The following is a 20,768-nucleotide window of genomic DNA, read 5'->3' as shown; positions in this document are numbered from 1 at the left end:
AGAATTCCTACAGTGCAGAGGGAGGCCATTCGGCCCATTTGAGTCCACACTGACAACAATCCCATCCGGGGCCTATCCCCATAACCCCACATATTATCCCCGCTAATCCCTCTAACCTACGCTTCCCAGGCCAATAAGGGGCAATTTAGCATGGCCGATCAATCTAACCTGAACATCTTTTGACTACTTTGAAATTCCAGGGGTGGCACGGTGGCTAGCATTGCTGCCTCAACAGCACCAGGGACCCGGGTTCAGCTCCTGCCTCGGGTCACTGTCTGTGTGGAGTTTGCATGTTCTCTGCGTGGGTTTCCTCCGGGTGCTCTGGTTTCTTCCCCCAATCCAAAGATGTGTGGGTCAGGTTGATTGGCCATGCTAAATTAATCCTAGTGTCAGGGGAATTAGCAGGGTAAATGTGAAGGATCTGGGTGGGATTGTGCTTGATGCAGACTCGATGGGTCGAATGGCCTCCTTTTGCACTGTAGGGATTCTATGATTCAGTGTGCATTGCTACCAAATCACTGTGATGCCTTTGACTCTCTTCCACCTTGAGTTCCTCCAAAACCCTGCTGCTCTAATCCCCTTCAAACTACACTCTCAACCCCATTACATACACTGGCTCTCCGCCAACACCTCAGTTTTAAAATTCTCATTCTTGTTTTCAAATTTCTCCACGGTCTGAGTTTGCAAGTCCTTGAAATCTGCATTTCTCCATCTCTGGCTGCTTCTGATTTCCCATTCTGACAATAACAACAGCCATCTGAGCTCAAGACTCTAAAGCCCCATTGTAAATCTCTTGGACTAGTTAACATTTTCCCCTCCTTCAGCACACTCCTTCCAACTTAAATCTTCGGCCAACCTTTTCGTTGCCCATCCAAATGATCCCTATTAGGCGTGAACTTTTGTCTCGTTACACTCCTGTGAAGTGCCTTGGGACATTGTACTGCATAAATGGTGCTATATAAATGAAAACTAAGAGGTACCGGTTGAGGTGTGAATGAGGAGGTTCAAAATGGCCACCTCTTGGACACCATTATCTGAATGTAAGACTGCAATATCGTCTGGGTTTGGACAAACTTGTTGCAATTAACAGGTTACTAACACAAAGTACTGTGTACATACTGAACAGCAAAATTAACCTAGACTAAGAATTCTGACACCTCGCCTGCCATGATATGTCAGATTTACATAACTCAGACAGCTTTGGTGTAACCAGACAATGCAATAGCAACTGGTTTCAGCTACCGAGATGGTGTTATTCTAAGAGGGTGTTGCCATACGCTGTCACACTCCTACCTGAGAGACAAAAGCCTTTGCTGTCTGTGGGCTCAGGAAGAGAATTGCCCGTCGAAGTGTGTCACGATACCGGTTCATCTCTTCCAAGCGCATCGTGGCAAACATGGTACTGATCATCCGGTTGATGTTGTTCTCCACTTTCTGCAGAGCCACGTCCATCCCCTGCTGAGAAGCTTTGTCCAAGAAATCCTGGATTCCACGGATATCTGATAATTGAAGGATAACAATTACCCTGTTAGACATTATGTTCAGTTTCGCAACCCCCATACCTCCATCAACGGAACCTTTCAAAAGTTTACACCCGTTTACAAAAGAGTTAACAAACAATTATTTTGCTGCATGTCTATCACAATTGCTCATTACACAGGCCCCTGGTTAGGTTAAATCTTCTGAATTAGCTCCATCTTAACGGTGGTTATAATTGCCTTGAAATGCAACGAGAAAGCTTGTTGAGCAATCCACATTTTCTTTCCGCACAAGGAACATTTTGTCAATGTTATAAACTGCAGTTTAAAAATCTAACAGCGTATCCTCTAGATACTAACGCATCAAATCTAATAATGATCAGTGTCAGCAATGTTAATAATGTGAAGCCATCACCCCATTACCTTTCAAGTATAACATCGTTATCTTCCCTCTGGGAAAAAAAGGAGACCTTTGACACTTCTGTTCTTTCCAATTGCTGTCCCCGTTCTAACCTGCCTTTCCCCTGCAAGGTTGCTGAACATGCTGTCACCACTTAACTCTGTGCCCATGTGCTGGATTTTACGTTTTTTGGCAGAGAGATGAAAGGAGACCAAATGGTCTGCTTGTCCTTGCCCCCCCACCCCCCGCTGTTTTTGATTTGATTTATTATTGCTGCATAGAAAACTTCGAGCCTGCTCTGCCATTCACCACAATCATCATCCAACTCAATAGCCTAATCCTGCTTTCTCTCCATAACTTTTGATCCCATTTGCCCCAAGTGCTATATCTAGTCACATCTTGAATACACTGAATGTTTTGGCATCAACTACTTCCTGTGCTAATGAATTCCACAGGCTCACCACTCTTTGGGTGAAGAACTTACCTAAGCTTCCTTACCTCTGTCCTAAATGGTGTACCTCGAATCCTCAGACTGTGACCTCTACATGTGTATTAGTAGACAATGAAAAGTATTGGTTGTTATTCAGACAAAGCATACCGTTCATAGAGAAGGAAAGGAAAGGGGTGCTGAAGGTAGTGTCATATTCATAACTAGGGTGTAGACAAAGATCAGAGAGCATTACTAGAGAATTTGTAAGAGTTAGAGTAGAGTTTTAAAAAGCGTAGAATGAGAATAAAAGATAAAATTAGAAGATATGCTGGGCACAGCTCGCAAGAAGTCACCGCACTCCAGCGCCATCTTGGGTATCTCCCGCTCATCCAGTGTTAGATGGTCAGTTAGTGGCTACCAGGTGGAAAGGAGGTGAATCAGAGGTGCAAAAGTGTGGGGTCTCCACGTCCAATCGAGACCATAGGCTGGGACATCATGTGGTCGAGGACCAATGACATGAATGGGAAGTTGATCATATGCTGAAAGTTGGAAGTTGGCCATCAGCCTTCTGACTGTTTGTTCTTTATTATTAGGGGGTTAAAAGAGGTCAAAAATTAGTTAAAAAATGGAAAATATGCAGATGTTGCCACCTTCCCCAGCAGAACCTGCTGCTAAATTCATGCTCCATGCTCCCATCCTTTCCCTCCACTCTTTTGTCACCTCTTCATAGGTGCCGTGATTTACTTCCAAAGCTTTTTCCTGGCTGATGCTGGAAAAGAGCAGTTTCCAGTTTCAGATGGTTGGGTCATTAACAAGCCAGTTAATCAGTAATTTCAAAATGGCTGCCAATCTCCCTGCCTGCTCACCTTCCATCATTTTGCAGAATGGAGTGATAAAATTGCATTGCCAACATTTGCAGATGTGAAATCCATCCCCAAACTCACTATCCAAGTCCCTCCAATCCTGCTTCCATCCTTCCTGCTACACAAAAGATGACCCACAGTGCAGAAAGAGGCCATTCGGCCCATCAAGTCTGCACCGACCACAATCCCACCCAGGCTCTACCCCCATATCCCTACACATTTACCCGCTAATCTCTCTAACCTAGACACCTCAGGGCACTAAGGGGCAATTTTAGCATGGCCAATCAATCTAACCCGCACATCTTTGGGCTGCGGGAGGAAACCAGAGCATCCGGACAAAACCCCTGCAGACACGAGGAGAATGTGCAAACTCCGCACAGACGGTGACCCAAGTCGGGAATCGAACCCAGGTCCCTGGAGCTGTGAAGCAGCAGTGCTAACCACCATGCTACCATGCCACCATCCAGTGCTAAAGGCAAAGTGGGGTGTGGGGCATGGTCCTCTGTAATCATAGCATCAGGTTCCCCCGCCCCATCTCCCACCTCCCCTTGCCCTCCTCAATCTTGCCTTTATATTTGATAAGCATTACCCATGCTATCATCCTCCGTTACATTTCCTCCATTGTTCAGCCTCCTGGGGCGATTACACCTACCTTTAAAAACACAGTCAAAGCCTTCGCCACCAAAGAGAAAATGCTGGAAAATCTCAGCATGTCTGGCAGCATCAGCAAGGAGAGAAAAGAGCTGACGTTTCGCATACAGATGACCCTTTGTCAAAGCTCTTTTCTCTCCTTACAGATGCTGCCATACCTGCTGAGATTATCCATCATTTTCTCTTTCGGTTTCAGACTCCAGCATCTGCAGTTTTTTTTTATCAAGCCTTCTCCACTCACTCCCATGCTGTGTTCTCCAGATTCAAACAAGAAAGAACGTAGTCCATGTCTGGTGTCTCAGTTGAATGTAAAACCCACGGCACTATCCGACAAAGCTCGTAGCCATTTTCCCCAATGTTCAGATCAATATCCCTCAACTAGCTTCATCAAAAAGATTATCTGATTAGTTATCTCATTCCTGTTTGTGGAAGCTGACTGTGTACAAAATTGACCACCCTGTTTCACCATGTTACAATTCTTTCTCTTTCTTTCTCTCCCTCTCTTGCTCTCTCTCTCTCTCACACACACATCTTTAGCCTTTTGCTGATCTCCTCTCATTCTCCCACAGGCAGAGTTATCAGATGCTTTGTCTCTGGAATTCCAACCTGAAGCCTCTTTCCCTCCCCCCCTTTCCCCGACCACCTTTTGAAAAAAAAACTTTTCAAAATACATCAAATTCGCCAGGCACTCCTCCTCATCTTTCCACGGGAGAGACAATTCCCTCATCAAGTCCACCCTTACCCCCATCACCTCCCCTTCACAAGTTACTTTGGGGTATTTGTTTTCTGTTAATTGCGCAATCTGAGTGTCAACTGTCCCAGCAATGATAAGAATGAAAGGTAAAAGCATTGACTTTCTGGGGATTGGTGCATCACTTTCTAACTTTTGCAGTTGAATTCATTGTCAGTCGAGGTAGTCTTAGGGTGGCACAGTGGTTAGCCCTGCTGCCTCGCAGCACTCGGGACCCGGATTCGATTCTGACCTCGGGTGACTGTCTGTGTGGAGTTTGCACGTTCTCCCCGTATCTGCGTGGGTTTCCTCGGGGTGCTGTGGTTTCCTCCCACAGTTCAGTGGACTGGCCATGCCAAATTGCCCCTTAGAGTACTAGCGAAGGTAAATGCATGGGGGTTGCATGGGTGGGGCCTGGGTGGGATTGTGGTAGGTGCAGAGTCAATGGGCCAAATGGCATCCCTCTGTAAAGATTCTACGATGCTATGAACAGTGATCTGCAGCTGTAGAGGTAATTGTGTGGTGGTTTTGCTTTGCCAACCATCCTGCTGTGCCTCACAGTGCAAACCGAACGGCTTAAGGTTAAATCTGCTTGGTGCCTGGTGTCTTGATGGGGGAGCAGTTGGGGGCAGGTAGCTACATCAACAGAACTGCAGTAATTAATATTGATGTGACTATCGAGTCAGCAATGGCACAAACACAAGAATCATCGCAGAGAAAACATCAAAACTAACAGCGTGTTCCTTAGGCAAATCTATCACCGTGTCAAAACCTAGAAAATTAATTTTAATAATGTAAATTCAGCAGCGATTGAACTGCACTGAGAACCTGGGTTGGAACGCTTAAGAAAAAGTGCAGGCAAAAGAGATTAGAGACAAAATGAACTTTCAGTCATTTTTCATGAGGAAATCTGAGGTTATGTCCGTATGCAGGTGTAGCACATAATAATAAAAAACAAATGGGATGTTGGCCTTTATTGCAAAGAGACTGGAGTATAAAAATAGAGAAGTGTTGTTGCAATTGTATAAGGGGTTGGTGACACCACGTCCGGAGTATCTGTGACCAGTTTTGGTCTCTTTATTTGAGGAAAGATGCATTGGCATTGGAGGCAGTTCAGAGAAGGTTCACCAGATTGATTCCAGGAATGAAAGGGTTGGTGTGTGAGGAGAGATCAAGCAGTTTGGGCTTGTACCCGCTGGAGTTTAGAAGGATGAAAGGGGACCTGATCGAGGTATATAAAATTTTAAAAGAGATTGATGAAGTAAATGTAGACCAAATGTTTCCTCTTCTGGGGCAATCTGGAACAAGAGGTCACAGGGTATAGGTTGAAAGGCGGTAGATTTAAAACTGAGATGAGGAGGAACTACTTCTCACAGAGAGTGGTGAGTTTGTGGAACTCGCTGCCCCGTAGCGCGGTGGAGTCTGAATCATTGAATGGTTTCAAGAAGGAGATAGACATATTTCCAATGAAAGAAGGGAAAGAGGGATGCGGGGAACAGGTGGGGAGGTGGATTTGAGACCAGGGTGAGATCAGCCACGATCTGATTGAAGGATGGAGCAGGCTTGAAGAGCTGAATTTGCAAACTGTTGTTCTTATGTTGCTATGTTCCAATCCCAGGACTATTTTACGCAAATTACGCTGCTCCGAACAGTCTAACATTGATGCAATAATGAAGTGGAGATGCCAGCATTGGACTGAGGTAGGCACAGGAAGAGGTCTCACAATACCAGGTTAAATTCCAACAGGTTTATTTGGGAGCTTTCGGAGTTCTGCTCCTTCATCAGGTGAGTGGAGAGTTGGGTTCATAGACAGGGCATATACAGACACAGACTCAATTACAAGATAATGGTTGGAATGCGAGTCCCAACAGGGAACCAAGTCTCCATAGGTGCAGACAATGCGAGTGGAGATAGTCAAGCACAGGCCAAAGAGGTGCGAATTGTCCCAAGCTTTTAAACAACCACACAACCATAAACAGACCATTATTCACAGCAAACCACCCAGCCAACATGGATGTCATCATCTCATATGAGAACATCATCCACCAGGTGCATGATACATACTCTTGCGACTTGGCCAACGTTGTCTACCTGATACGCTGCAGGAAAGGATGTCTTGAGGCATGGTACATTGGGGAGACCATGCAGACACTATGACAACGGATGAACGAACATCGCTCGACAATCACCAGGCAGGAGTGTTCCCTTTCTGTAGGGGAACAGTTCAGCAATCAAGGGCATTCAGTCTCTAATCCTGGGTAAATGTTTTCCAAGGGGGCCTTCAAGACACGTGACAATTCAGAATCACCGAGCAGAAACTGATAACCAAGTTCTGCACACATGAGGACGGCCTCAACTGGGGTCTTGGATTCATGTCACACTAACTGTAGCCATTTGTCTGGGCTTGCAAAATCTCACTAACTGTCCCAGCTTGAAACGATTCGTACCTCCTTAACCTGTGATTATCCCTCTCTCCCCTCGCATTGTCTACACCTGTGGAGACTTGGTTGGATGTTGGAACTCACATTCCAGCCATTATCCTGTAATTGAATCTTTGTCTATATGTGCCCTGTTTGTGAATCTCCACCTCTCCATTCACCTGATGAAGGAGCAGCGTTCCAAAAGCTTGTGCTACCAAATAAACCTGTTGGACTTTAACTTGGTGTTGTGAGACTTTTTACTGTGACCATAATGAATAAAGCTTGTATTGGTTATCTGAGAATTATGTTTTACTGGGTAGATCAAAGAATTTTTAAAATGGTTTTTGTGGAGTGCTGCTTGGGATTTTATGTTCCCCTATTGTGTTGGTCCTTGGTTGGATGGTACTTGTAGACAATTCTAGTCTTCATAAGACAAAAGGGATATGGAGTCAAGGGAGAAGGTAGGGGAAAGAGTTCTAAAGGTAATATGAAAATTGAGAGGTTCAAACTATCGGGAAAGCTGAGTCAGGTTGAAGCAGGAGTTTGAAAGGGCAGATTCTATGATATTTCCACTGGGAGGGGGAGACAATATCTGGGGGTGACAGATACAATGATGCATTCAGTAGGAATTGAGGGGAAATGTTTTTACTTCAAGAATTTAAGAACGTTGAACTGTCTACCACAAGGAGTGATTGAGGTGAATAAAATGGGCAACACAGTGATGGGCGCAAACCATGGTGGCACAGTGGTTAACACTGCTGCCTCACAGCACCGGGGACCTGGATTCAATTCCCAGCTTGGGTCACTGTCTGTGTGGAGTCTGCACATTCTCCCCGTGTCTGCGTGGGTTTCCTCCAGACGCTCCAGTTTCCTCCCACAGTCTGAACGACCCGAACAGGCGTGGAGTGTGGTGGCTAGGGGATTTTCACAGTAACTTCATTGCAGTGTTAACATAAGCCTACTTGTGACCAATGAATAAACATTAAACTTACGGATGCATTTAAGGGACGGTGAGCTAAATCGCATTAGGGCTGGTGAGCTCAGTTGGCTCTTTGGCTAGCACGTGGATCACAGTAGTACCAACAGCATCGGGTTCAAACCCTCCTCCAGCTATGATATTGGAGGGGGGCTTCCTCTTTCCCCCACCCATAGTAAAAGACATCATCATGATCTTCAACAGGAAGGGAATGCTCCTGCCTAGCGATTGTTGAGTGGTGTCCATTCATCCACTCTCATAACGTCTGCATGGTCTTGCCAAAGTATTATGCCTCAGGACATCCTTCCCTGCAGCACTGTAGACAACCTTGGCACTTCACCAAGAATAGTGAATAATTGCCAAGGATCTGCCTTCAGGTAGAGAACTAAGGATGAAGAGGTAAGAGACAGATAGAGGGTTATGCTGATTGAGATGAATGAGGAAGGAGGAGAGAAGTCTTATGGAGACGTTGGCGTAGACCAGTTGGGTCAAACGGTCTGTTTGTGTCCTGTAGGGTCTGTGCTGTACTCTGTAATAATCGTGATGGTGCTATGAAGCAAGCTGTACCTGTGGCCCTGATCAGCAGTGAAATCTTGTGCTATGTATTGTGGCCTGGCTGAGTGACATTCACACACACTGAAGCACCGTAGCATCTCACTGAGTACGCACCAAGGTAAGCAGCCGTTAAATGTGTTTGACATTTGGTTCTCCTGCATTTTCTCAGGGAAGGAGACACAGAGCCAGCTCTTGTTGTAACAAGGCACCCTGCAAACACCAGCCCAGCGGCACGCATTGTAGAGGCTACAGACAGTGATGCAAATCCAGCAGGTGCAGTCTTCAGCAGATGTGGAGCAAACATTTGCGAAATGGTCCGTTTGGAGCGAGTCTTGTCTTGGTGTTTGAGTTATTTCCCCCTTGTCATAGACCCTGGCCTGGCTTCCTGATCCTGCACTGCTTGCTCTGCCTCAATAGTGCTTTGCAGGGCAAGATTATAGAAACATGCAGCGGGTGATCTTATTGGATCATCACGCCAGCTGATCTCCGTGGCGAGCTGGTAAGATCGGGCGAGAAGCGAATAATTGGGTTCATGCCTGGATTTTCGCCTTTCGCGATGCTACAGCCACTGTTCTGTTAACAAAATCAGCCTCGCATCCGGGAATAGAGCAAATTTCAATATTCAAACTTGAACTTAAATATAATTAGTGAGTCCCATACATTTCAGTGAGTCTGGGCTCACTTGACCTTACCTGCCCCCACCAGTCAAGGTCCTCACCAGCAAGAATCACATGTGGTCCTCACCAATGGTGACCAGATGTGATGGCCCTGCCAGTGGGAGTGGAGGCCAATGAAGCCCCCTTGGTGGTTGGGGGGAGCAGAGCACCCCTTGAGCAATGTCAGCCTGGCACCCTGGCATTGCCAGCCTGGCACCATGGCAGTGTCAAGAGGGCAAGGCCTGATGGGGGAGATAATTGAGGCCTGAAGGAGAAGGGCTTGGGGGGCAGGGCCATGATAGGATAGAGACAGAGGGGGAGGGGAGAGCTCCAATGGAGGTGGGGAAATGGAGGTAAGAAGGGTACTCTGTATTGGGGGGTAGAAGACAATTGGCCGGGGCAGAGATTGGGGGTGCGGAGGTGATATGCAGGTCAGTGATGAGAGGAGGGGGCATGACTGTCCTGTGCAATGGCGCCCCTAGAGCTCAACAACCATCTCCACTCATGATTAGTCTCCACCCCCCTCCCACTGGTGGCGAGAATCGCATTGTGGCTCTTTTTATCAACTTAGTTCCGTACGATTGCCACTGGGGGCTCATCCATAAAAGGGCGCGATTGTCTCCTGTTTTCACACTCATTTGGCACTAAGATCGCCCTCAGAATATAGGGACAGGAGGAGGAGGCCAATAGATCCTTTGAGCCTGCTCTGCCATTCATTATGATCATGGCTGATCATCCAATTCAATAGCCTGATTCCACCTTCCCCCCATATCCTTAAATGCCCTTTTCCCCAAGCACTATATCTAACTGTTTCTTGAAAACATCCAATGTTTTGGCCTCAACTACTTTCTGTGATAATGAATTCCACAGACTGAACCCTCTCTGGATGAAGAAATTTCTCCTCATCTCTTTCCTAAACAGTCTACCTTGTTTCCTCAGACTGTGACCCATGTTCTGGACACTCACTCCATTGGGAAAATCCTCCTTGCATCTACTCTGTCCAGTCCTGTTAGAATTCTACAGGTTTCTATGAGATTTCCCCCTCATTCTCCTGAACTCCAGCCAATACAATCCTGACCAACTCAATCTCTCGTACATCAATCTCACCATTCCAGGAATCAGTCTGGCAAATCTTCACCACTTTCCCTCCAGAGCAAGAACATCCTTCCACAGATAAGGAGACCAAAACTGCACACAATATTCCCAGGTGTGACCTCACCAAGGCCCTGTATAATTGCAATTAAGACATTCCTTAACAGACCCTACTTCTGTTAGGGTGTAGCTAATGGGAGATCTTGAAACAGGAGGGGGCTGTACTCTAATGTATCCCTATGTCTGTCATTGAACATAAAGCATTACTCCAAGATGACAGTCAAATGCATGAGGTGTTAGGATGAGTCTAGTTGGACTTGCCTTTTGCTTCTGCTTGTAGATGGCAAGTTAAAACATGCCGCACTAACTTAAAATCAAAACTTTGGCTGCCAAGTTCTAGAGAAGAGTCACATTGTACTCCGGATCGATTCTCCGACCTCACCCGCAGCTAGGGTTCTCCAGTCCCGCTGCTGTGAATGGCAGCTCACCATATTCGCCATTCTCACTGACAGCGTTGGCAGAGACCATGAGAATTCCAGCCTGCGTGTTTCTCTCTCCACAGATGCTGCCAGGCCTGCCGAGTTTATCCAGCATTTTCCGTTTTTACATCTCCAATTTTCATAAAATCATAGAATCGCTACAATGCAGAAGGAGGTCGTTTGGCCTATTAATTCTGCACTGACAACAATCCCACCCTGGCCCTATCCCCGCAACCCCATACATTTACCCCACTAATTCCTCTAACCTACACATCCCCTCACAATAAGGGGCAATTTAGCATGGCCAATCTACCTAAGCTGCACATCTTTGGACTGTGGGAGGAAACCAGAGCACCCGGAGGAAACCCACACAGACACGGGGAGAAAGTGCTGAGTCTGTACAGACAGTGACCTGAGCTGGGAATTGAACCCCCGTCCCTGGTGCTGTGAGGCAGCAGTGCTAACCACTGTGCCACCATACCGCTCAATTTTTAAAGTGGGCGAGCGGGGAAGGCAGCCAAGCTGAAAGAGTGCTAGGCGTGAAGGAGACGGGCTAGTCAGTCTTTCGCCATCCGTCCTTCCTCATATTTGGACACTTTTGTACAATGATAATGTGTTGTTAATACGCACACAATCTCATAATTAGCTTTGTAATAAGTTCCATGCCTGTCCATTTCTGTGTTTTTATCTAGTTTCTGAATCTCGACATCAATTGTGAGGCAAAACCTAATATTTTCACCCAAGATGGATTAGCTGCTTCTAAAAATCTTTTTATAAAGCACAATCTCATCATAACTCACTGCTGCTCTTTAGAGACACTGTTCCATATAATACTGCATTGCTACCAGGATCTTTAGAGGTTTTTGAATTGAATATTACTTCATTTTTCGTCAGCCAGTCCCATTATTTCCAAACCTTAATATGATCAGTGAGAGAATAGAGAAATCCTGAACACAAAGCAGGGTTTTATTAATGTTGCCTAAGCCTGGCTTCATTTTATGTTTAATGGTTGCATTTAATGAAATCAATTCCATGCAGAGTATCAAACCTCTTCATCTTTCATTGTGGATTCAGAATGCATCATTGGATGTTATGTTCTGGCATGCTCAAGAATAAGAGGTATTGCTGAGCAGTGGGTAGTCCCTATCTCTGAATCAGGAGCTCTGGCTGTGTATCCCTCCTGATGTGTGTGGAACTTGGCTACCTATTGACAGCCAAGTTCTGCACACGTCAGGACAGCCTCAATCAGGATCTTGGGTTCATGTCACACTATCTGTAACCCCCATGACTTGCCTGGGCTTGCAACATCTCACCTACTGTCCTGTCTGGAGACAATACACATCTCTTTAACCTATGCTTAATGCTATCTCCATTCACATTGTCTGCACCTTTAAGACTTGATTAGCTGTAAAGACTCACATTCTAATTAGTGTTCTATAAACTGAGTGTGTGCCTATATATGCTGTGTTTGTGATCAGAACTCCCCGCTCATCTGAAGAAGGGGCGAAACCCTGAAAGCTAGTGGTGTTTGCTACCAAATAAACATGTTGGACTTTAACCTGGTGTTGTGAGAACTCTTACTGTGTTTACCCCAGTCCAACGCCAGCGTCTCCACATCATGTGTCTCCCTCCCCCAGGACTTGATGGCCAAGGAAGGTGCATTCATAACACAGCCAAATGGGTTGAGCATCTGCATTCAACATTCCTAGGGTGGGTAATAAGAACTGGTAAAACCCTGGTCAGCCTTGCTTGATGCAAAGTGGTGCCCCTTAAAGCTTTAGTCCCTGGCTTCAGGCCAGCCACTTACCTATTCTGAGCTACAGAAATATAAATAGTGATTAGCACTGCTGCCTCACAGCACCAGGGACCCTGGTTCGATTCCCGGCTCAGGTCACTGTCTGTGCGGATTCTCCCCGCATCCTCGTGGGTTTCTTCCGGGTGCTCCGGATTCCTCCCGCAGTCTAAAAGATATGCTGTTTAGGTGCATTAGTCATGCTAAATTCTCCCTCAGTGTACCCGAACATGCACCGAGTGTGACGACTAGGGGATTTTCACAGTAACGTCATTGCCGTGTTAGTGTAAGCCTACTTGACACACTGATAAATAAACTTTAAATTTCAAATAAGTGTGCACTAATTTGAGCTGGGAATTTAGTAACTGAAGAGTTTAGAAATTTATACCAGGTATTTAACAATGAAATCATTCTCGATAATTGTACAATTGTTGTAGATAGTTAAACAACTCGAGATTTTCTGTTTGGTTCTAAAAATGCATGCTAGGTACTTTAGTTACATATACCTATGCTGTCCACAGAATTATGGGACATTTCTGGACAATGGTATTGGCTACTCAAAATAATGAATCACTTCTAGATAGTTGCGTTGGTAAACAGCAATTGAACAGTTTGAGATATTTGCGCAAATTCATTGTGAAACGCTCAAGATAATTATACAGGGCCACAATCTTGTACAAAGCTTTCCTTGCCAGATAACTGTGAACCAAAAAATATTAATTTCTGTTTTCTATTTGCACCTCGAAGTTGATTTTGGCAGACATGCACTAATGGTTTGGTCACCTGCTGTAAACTTTGGTTTCTGTTGAAGAATGTTTCATACTTCTCCCTAATGTTAAAACGAGCTCCACCCTCTACCCTCTGTTGAGCGTGACATCCACTTCTGAGCCCCTAATTTACAACGGATTAGGTGATGAAGCAAGGATGGGGAAACTTGAGCTATTCTGAATGGAAAGGGAGACAGTTGGAACACGACGACATTGAGACTCAGTGAACTGTCATGCTTGGTCATAGAAGGCAAGTTTAACCGACATAATGGTAAATTCAGGATGGATGTCAGAAAGCTATTCATCTGAACAGCAATCAACACACACATGTGGACTTCAGAAGGGGAAGAATTATAGAAACACTTAAAGGTGAAGGATTAATGGAGGAATCATTTTTTTTCCCTGCATGGATACGCCCAGAGGGAATGGGCAACCTTTGACATGGAAATCTATTTAGTAAATAGAAACATAGAAACTAGAAGCAGGAGTAGGTCTTTTGGCCTTTCCAGCCTGCTCCACCATTCATCTTGGTCATGGCTGATCGTTGAACTATGAGGAGAGGCTGAATAAACTAGGCTTGTACTTGTTAGAGTTTAGAAGAATGAGGGGAGATCTCATTGAGACACATAAGATGATGAATGGGATGGATAGGATAGAGGTGGAGAGGCTCTTCTCACTCAGAAAGGACAGTAGGTCTAGAGGGCACAGCCTCAAGATAAGGGGGGGGCGGTTTAGAACGGAGTTGAGGAGGAATTTCTTCACTCAAAGGGTGGTGAATCTCTGGAATTCTCTGCCTGTTGAAGTGGTGGAGGCTGCCTCGCTAAATATATTTAAGACGCGGGTAGATAGGTTTTTGATAGGCAAGGGGATTCAGGGATTAAGGGGAGAAGGCGGGAAAGTGGAACTGAGCCATGACAGATCAGCCATGATCTTATTGAATGGCGGGGCAGGCTCGAAGGGCTAGATGGCCTACTCCTGCTCCTATTTCTTATGTTCTTATTATGTTCTTATATCCTGTTTCTCCCCCTTTTCCCCCCACCCATCCCTTGATCCCTTTAGCTCCTAGAGTTATATCTAATTTTTTTCTTGAAATCACACATTTTGGCCTCAACTACATTCTGTGGGAGTGAATTCCACACATTCACCACCCTCTGGATGAAGAAATTTCTCCTCACCTCAGTTCTAATAGGTTTAACCCTTATCCTCAAACTATGGCCTCTTGTTCTGGACTCCCTGACCATTGGGTACATTCTCTCTCAATCTACCCTGTCTAACCCTGTGAGAATTTAAAGTTTTAAATGATGTCATCCTGTAACTCAAACATATCTAAAGCACATTAAATGGATTTATCAGGAATCGCTACATTAGGCATGAGTTTAATAAGCATGAGTTGTCTAGTATAGATTCAAGAGTGTTCAAATTTTAGCAATCTCATTCCAAACTGAGATGCTAATGGTTTTCAGAGGAGCCAATTCAGAGTTATATAGAATTACACAGAATTTATAACAACAAAACAGATCATTCTGTTCAGCTGGTTTATTGCAGCCTCTATACTCCACACAAGGCTCCTCCCACCCTCTTTCACCAAACCCCATGTGCATAATCCTTTCTCCTTCATACACCTACCTAACCTCCCTGTAAATCCACCTATTTCATCTACCTCAGTCACTCCACCCTGGGATAGCAAGTTCCTCACTCTCAGCATTCCCTGGATAAAGGTGATTCTTCTGAATTCTTTATTGACTTTATCAGTGGCTATGTTCGAGTTATAGCCTCTAGTTTCTGAGTCCTCCATAAGCTTTTTTTCATTCATTCATGGGACATGGGCATCTCTGGCTGGCCAGTATTTATTTACTGACTATCCCACCTTTCCCGAGGGTATTTGAGAGTCAACCACATCATCAGTATGTTCTTAATTCTATATAATTTTTATTGAATTCAAATTCCACACCTGCTATGGGCAGATTCGAACCCGGGTCTCCAGAACATCAGCTGAGTTTCTGGATTAATAGTCTAATGATGATACCACGAGGCCACTGCCTCCTCTGGAAGTGGAAACATTTTCTCCACATCAACTCTGTCAGCTGGGCAGCATGGTGGCACAGTGGTTAGCAATGCTGCCTCACAATGCCAGGGACTTGGGTTTGATTCCCGGCTTGGGACTGTGTGAAGTTTGCATGTTCTCCCCATGTCTGTGTGGGTTTCCTCCGGGTGCTCCGGTTTCCTCTTACAGTCCGAAAGTCATGCTGGTTAGGTGCATTGGCCATGCTAAATTCTTCCTTGATGCACCCTAACAGGTGCCAGAGTGTAGCAACTAGGGAAATTTCACAGTAACTTCATTGCTGTGTTAATGTCAGCCCTGCTTGTGACTAATAAGTAAATGTAAACAACCATTGGTTAACTTCTCGCTTGTGAGAAAAGAAACTCAGCCTGTTTGAAATAAATACCTACATTTTTTGACATCTTCACAACCAAAATGTCTTTGTAAAAATATCAACCAATTTCCACACAGCTAGGTCACACAAAGGATTTATATTAACTACGATATAGGCAATTCTTTTTTATTCTCCAGGCAGTGCTAGCGTATCTTACACATCAACCTAAAATGGTAGACAGGAATTCCATGTCTCACCCAAAGAACTGCACCTCCAACACTGCAGCACTGCCTCGGTACCACAATCATTTACTAGTTTCGTTATATGCGCAGAACTGAGCTTCTATCCAGAGCCTCCCAGACTCAGAGCTGACAGGCAACCGCTGAGCCAAGCTTTCATATTTTATCTTGTTTAATCTCATCAGTTAGTAAAGGCTGGCTGCCATATATATCATTATATCAGTCAAAGTAAATCAGAGGATGTATCAGCAAGGGGAACATATACTTACCAGTGATACTGCAAGAAACTGCAAAAGACCACAAGAAACTACAAATGGTTGTGAATGTAGCCCAATCCATCACGCAAACCAGCCTACCATCCATTGACTGTCTACACTTCCCATTGTTTCAGTAAAGCAACCCAGCATAATCAAAGACTCCACGCACCCGGACATTCTCTCTTCTACCTTCTTCCATCAGGAAAAAGGTACAAAAGTCTGAGGTCACATATCAAGTGACTCAAGAATAGCGTCTTCCCTGCTGCTGTCAGACTTTTGAATGGACTTACCTTGCACTAAGTTGACCTTTCTCTTCACCCTAGCTATGACTGTCGCACTACATTCTGCACTCTCTTGTTTCCTTCTCTGTGAATGGTTTGTTTTGTCTTATAGCACGCAAGAAACAATACTTTTCACTGTATACTGGTACATGTGACAATAATAAATTAAATCAATATCAAACCAAAGACACCAAATCAACAGCACTGCAGGTGTACCTACTCTGCACAGACTGCAGCGGTTCAAGAAGGTGGCTCACCCTTACTTTCTCGAGACAATTAGAGACAGACAATACATTTTTGCCTTGCCAGCGATGCCCCCGTCCCATGAAAGAATAAAGAAGAGGGTACAGCCCAATGATCTGGGGACAGTAGAAGGAGGCTGAGGATCTGGTAGGACTCGTCTTGGAGCTCTGGGAGGGGCCTTAAAGTTTGGGAATTCAGCACAGAGGGATGCTGGCAACACATGGACTGGTCCAGAGATGCAGTTCACTTGGAGAGGGTCCCCAAATTCTGGGAGATTGAAGGGAGCGGTTTTCATGGTCTGGAAATACTTAAAGTAATCTTGGGTGAAGAGGTAGCCATGGTGAGGAGTTGCCTGCATTGGACTGGGGTAGGCACGATAAGTAATCCCATAACACCAGGTTAAAGTCCAACAGGTTTATTTGATAGCACGAGCTTTTGGAGCATTGCCCCACTCACCTGATGAAGGGGCAACGCTCCAAAAGCTCGTGCTACCAAATAAACCTGTTGGGCTTTAAACTGATTTGTGAGAATACTTATTGGGTAAAGAAAGTATTGGGTCAAGGAGTTTAATGGTTTTGGATCACAATGGGTGTTCCCTGTGTGTAGAAACAGAGTGAGTTTGTTCTAGAGAGCAGTGAACAGTAGACAGTGCTTAAAACGTTTCAGTGTTGAGTGAGCTGCTTGAGGCCTTCTTCAACAAGGAACAACAATGGGAATTTATGTAGCATCTTCACCAGAATAAAAGCCGGATTCTCCCAAAAATATTCCCAATGTACGGGAAAATGGGAGTAAATCCCACTGGCTTTTCCAGCATAATTTCCAGAATGAATCTCCAACGCTTGTAGAGAGCCCTGGCAATCAGTGGGCAGGGTCTATTCCTGCCCGAGAGGCTGGCAGCGTAGCGCTGAGTGGGCCACTGCACGTGCGCCGATCTGTCAGCACTGAGATTGGTTTGTGTGCAGTGGCCCCGCATTGCCGGCTCCCTGATCACTGAACAGCCCGATCACTGGCCAGCCCCGCATCCCCACACCACCGGCCTTCTGACCCCCCCACCGCCCGCCCCACCCACCCCCCACCAATCGCAGGCCGACTGGATCTCCACAGGCGAGCCCCGATATCCCCCCACAACTCCCACCCGACCTCCCCGACCATCCCCCCCCCACCCAGCCAGAGTGAGTCTGCCTGTTCAGGAGTACACCCTGCTGGAGGGAACCACTCTTCGCAGGTGGGGGAGGTGAAAGGGAGGGACGCCGGCGAGCCCGGGACAGAAGTCTAATCAGATGCAAATGGAGGTTTCCATATTGAAATCAGCTCCTCATCGATTTCAGGCAGGAAGCTAATTACGTGAGAAATCTTAGTCGCGGAGGCCATGATGCCCAGTGGGAAGCTTGCAAAACGGCCTCTGCTGATGACTCACAGCTCGCTGTGCTACTCCAGCAGTGTAGTGGGCTGGACAAATCTGCTGGAAAATGTCCCGCCATTTGCCAACTCAAGGCATTTCTGCTGACCAGCTTCAACCCGCTCACCCACCAATGAACATTTACATTTTCACACGCACTGATTTTCACCCCATCAGTCGCTGAGTGATTCAGTTAGTTCACCTTTTCTACATCTAGACTGCCCTTCATAGCCCTTTACAATTGGCTGTTCTTGAGAGTCATGACAAGTCTCTCGCTGCTAGCTTTCAAATTTGAGCTTTTCTCACCATTGATTTGTAAGCTGCCCAACTCTTCAGTTTTATCAAAAAATGTTTTTTGATAAAACATTTTATGACGGCAGGAACTTTGAGACCAGTGAATTGTGAGAACAGCACGTAAGATGGATAAAAACAGGGACTGCATGGTATTAATCTATTTTGAATTCATTCGGGAAAAAAGTTGTATTAGGCCTACTAAACAGCAAGGCATTTGCCTGCAAGGTAATTCATCATAATGTTCTAACTGTAATAACCAACAAATTACTTGGAACCAAGGTGGCACGGTGGCACAGTGGTTAGCACTGCTGCCTCACAGCAGCAGGGACTCGGGTTCGATTCCTGGATTGGGTCACTGTCTGTGTAGAGTCTGCATGCTCTCCTCATGTCTGTGTGGGTTTTCTCCAGGTACTCCGGTTTCCTCCCACTGTCCAAAAGATGTGTTGGTTAGGTGCATTGGCCATGCTAACTTGTCTCTTAGTGTATCCAAACAGGCGCCGGAGTGTAGCAACTGGGGAATTTTCACAGCAACTTTGTTGCAATGTTAATCTAAGCCTGCTTGTGAATAAACTTTACTATACTTCTGAGATAAAAAAGCAGATGCTGGAATCTGAAACAAAAACAGAAAATGCTGGGAAATCTCAGCAGGTCTGACAGCCTCTGCGGAGAGAAAATAGAGTCAACGTTTCGAGTCAGGATAACCCTTTGTCAGAGCTTCTGAGGTATGGTCCCTCATGTTCGATAAACAGTCTAGTCGGGCAAACCCAGAGAGGGTGGGCAGGAGAGGAATGCATGGAAAGGGTTAAACAGACAGCCTGGCTGTAGCATCCACACTCACTTCAGACAGAGACACGGCAAATTACAAATAACTACATCCCACGCAGCACTAAAATAGTCACACCCCAGGTAAGTTCTTTCTGAGGTTACGGCAACCGTAAAAGAATTGATATCACTGATGAAGACTCCAGAAAGTCCGGAGGAGCCAAAGTGCCTCTGGAAAACTCATCAAGTATTAAAGCTAAAGCACACAGGATCCGTATAATGTGATCAAAACCAGAACTGTAACCAATTTAAAGTAACAATCTGATGATTTAATCAAAATGTCGCACTTTGTAATGCGAAAACATATAAGAACATGTAAGAACCGATGCTCAGTAGAGTAGCTCGGAAGCAAGCTGTAGTTACAGCCACGAGTTCTGCTCTCCCTCATACTTGTTGAACTAAGCTGTTTTTGTTGATGTTCTACACAGTCTCGGAACAATCAGTTCGTTCATTCTCTCCTGCAAACAGTATGGCATCCAGACGTGCACACAGCCAACATGTTGGAACGACTAATCAATCTGTCTTCGCTTGTGGTTGTAAAAGTTGGCAGGAAAAAAGTAAAGTTTATTTATTAATGTCATAAGTAGGCTTACATTAACTCTGCAATGAAGTAACTGTGAAAATCCCCTAGTCTCAACACTCTGGCACTGAGGGAGAACTTAGCACGGCCAATCCACTTAACGTGCACATCTTTTGGACAGTGGGAGGAAACCAGGGCACCCAGAAGAAACCCACGCAGTCACGGGGAGAATGTGCAAACTCCATACAGACCGTGACCCGAGATGGGAATTGAACCCAGGTCCCTGGCGCTGTGAGGCAGCAATGCTAACCACTGTGCCACCTAGGGTCCTCTCTGCTGTTCTTCATATAACGCTGAGTGATCTCTCAGACTCCCTCCTGAGGCAGGATAATCCTGGTTGAACAGCTCATCTGAATGCTATCACCGCTCTCACACTGGAACACTAGTCTCGAACATGTGTTCATATCCTTGAGTGGGGCTTGAACACTGAGCCGAAAGCAAGAGTCTTGCGAGCTGACCTGAACTGTCATGAATGTCCCAGGAAGAGAAAGAAAAAAACCGTAACAAGTAAAATACACAGGTGTAGATTTGAACAGCACATGGTTAAAGAACAGGGGTGGCACGGTGGCACAATGGTTAGCACTGCTGCCTCACAGCGCCAGGGGCTCGGGTTCAATTCCAGCCTCGGGTCACTGTCTGTGTGGAGACTGCACGTTCTCCCCGTGTCTGCATGGGATTCCCCCAGGTGCTCCGGTTTCCTCCCACACTCCAAAGGTGTGAAGATTAGGTGGATCAGCCATGGTTAAATTGCCCCTTAGTGTCAGGGAGGCTAGCAGGGTAAATACATGGAGTTACAGGGATAGAGGCTGGGTGGAACTGTGGTTAGTGCAGACTTGATGGGCTAAATGGCCTCCTTCTGCACAGGAGAGATTCGGTGATTCTGTGAACAGAGAAGGTTCAAAGAAGGGCAAAGTGACGGAAGATGTGAACAGGACAAGTTTAACATTAAAGTGCATACCACTAAATTTTATCAATACTGCAGTGACACA

General features: G+C 45.6%; 1 protein-coding gene across 1 annotated transcript in view; it reads right to left on the bottom strand.

Annotated features, from left to right (window-relative positions):
• grid2 (glutamate receptor, ionotropic, delta 2) overlaps positions 1–20,768 on the bottom strand; it is a 956,474-nt gene that overhangs the window by 259,810 nt on the left and 675,896 nt on the right. The window contains exon 4 of the mRNA XM_080200204.1: positions 1,294–1,499. Within this exon, the coding sequence (XP_080056330.1) occupies positions 1,294–1,499 (206 nt within the window). The remainder of the gene's footprint in view (positions 1–1,293; positions 1,500–20,768) is intronic.

Source organism: Carcharhinus amblyrhynchos, chromosome 1 (assembly GCF_965287045.1).
Source record: "Carcharhinus amblyrhynchos chromosome 1, sCarAmb.v2.hapA, whole genome shotgun sequence".
Lineage (NCBI taxonomy): Eukaryota > Metazoa > Chordata > Chondrichthyes > Carcharhiniformes > Carcharhinidae > Carcharhinus > Carcharhinus amblyrhynchos.
The sequence above is the reverse complement of the archived record's forward strand: the minus strand, read 5'-3'. Positions and strand labels throughout refer to the sequence as shown.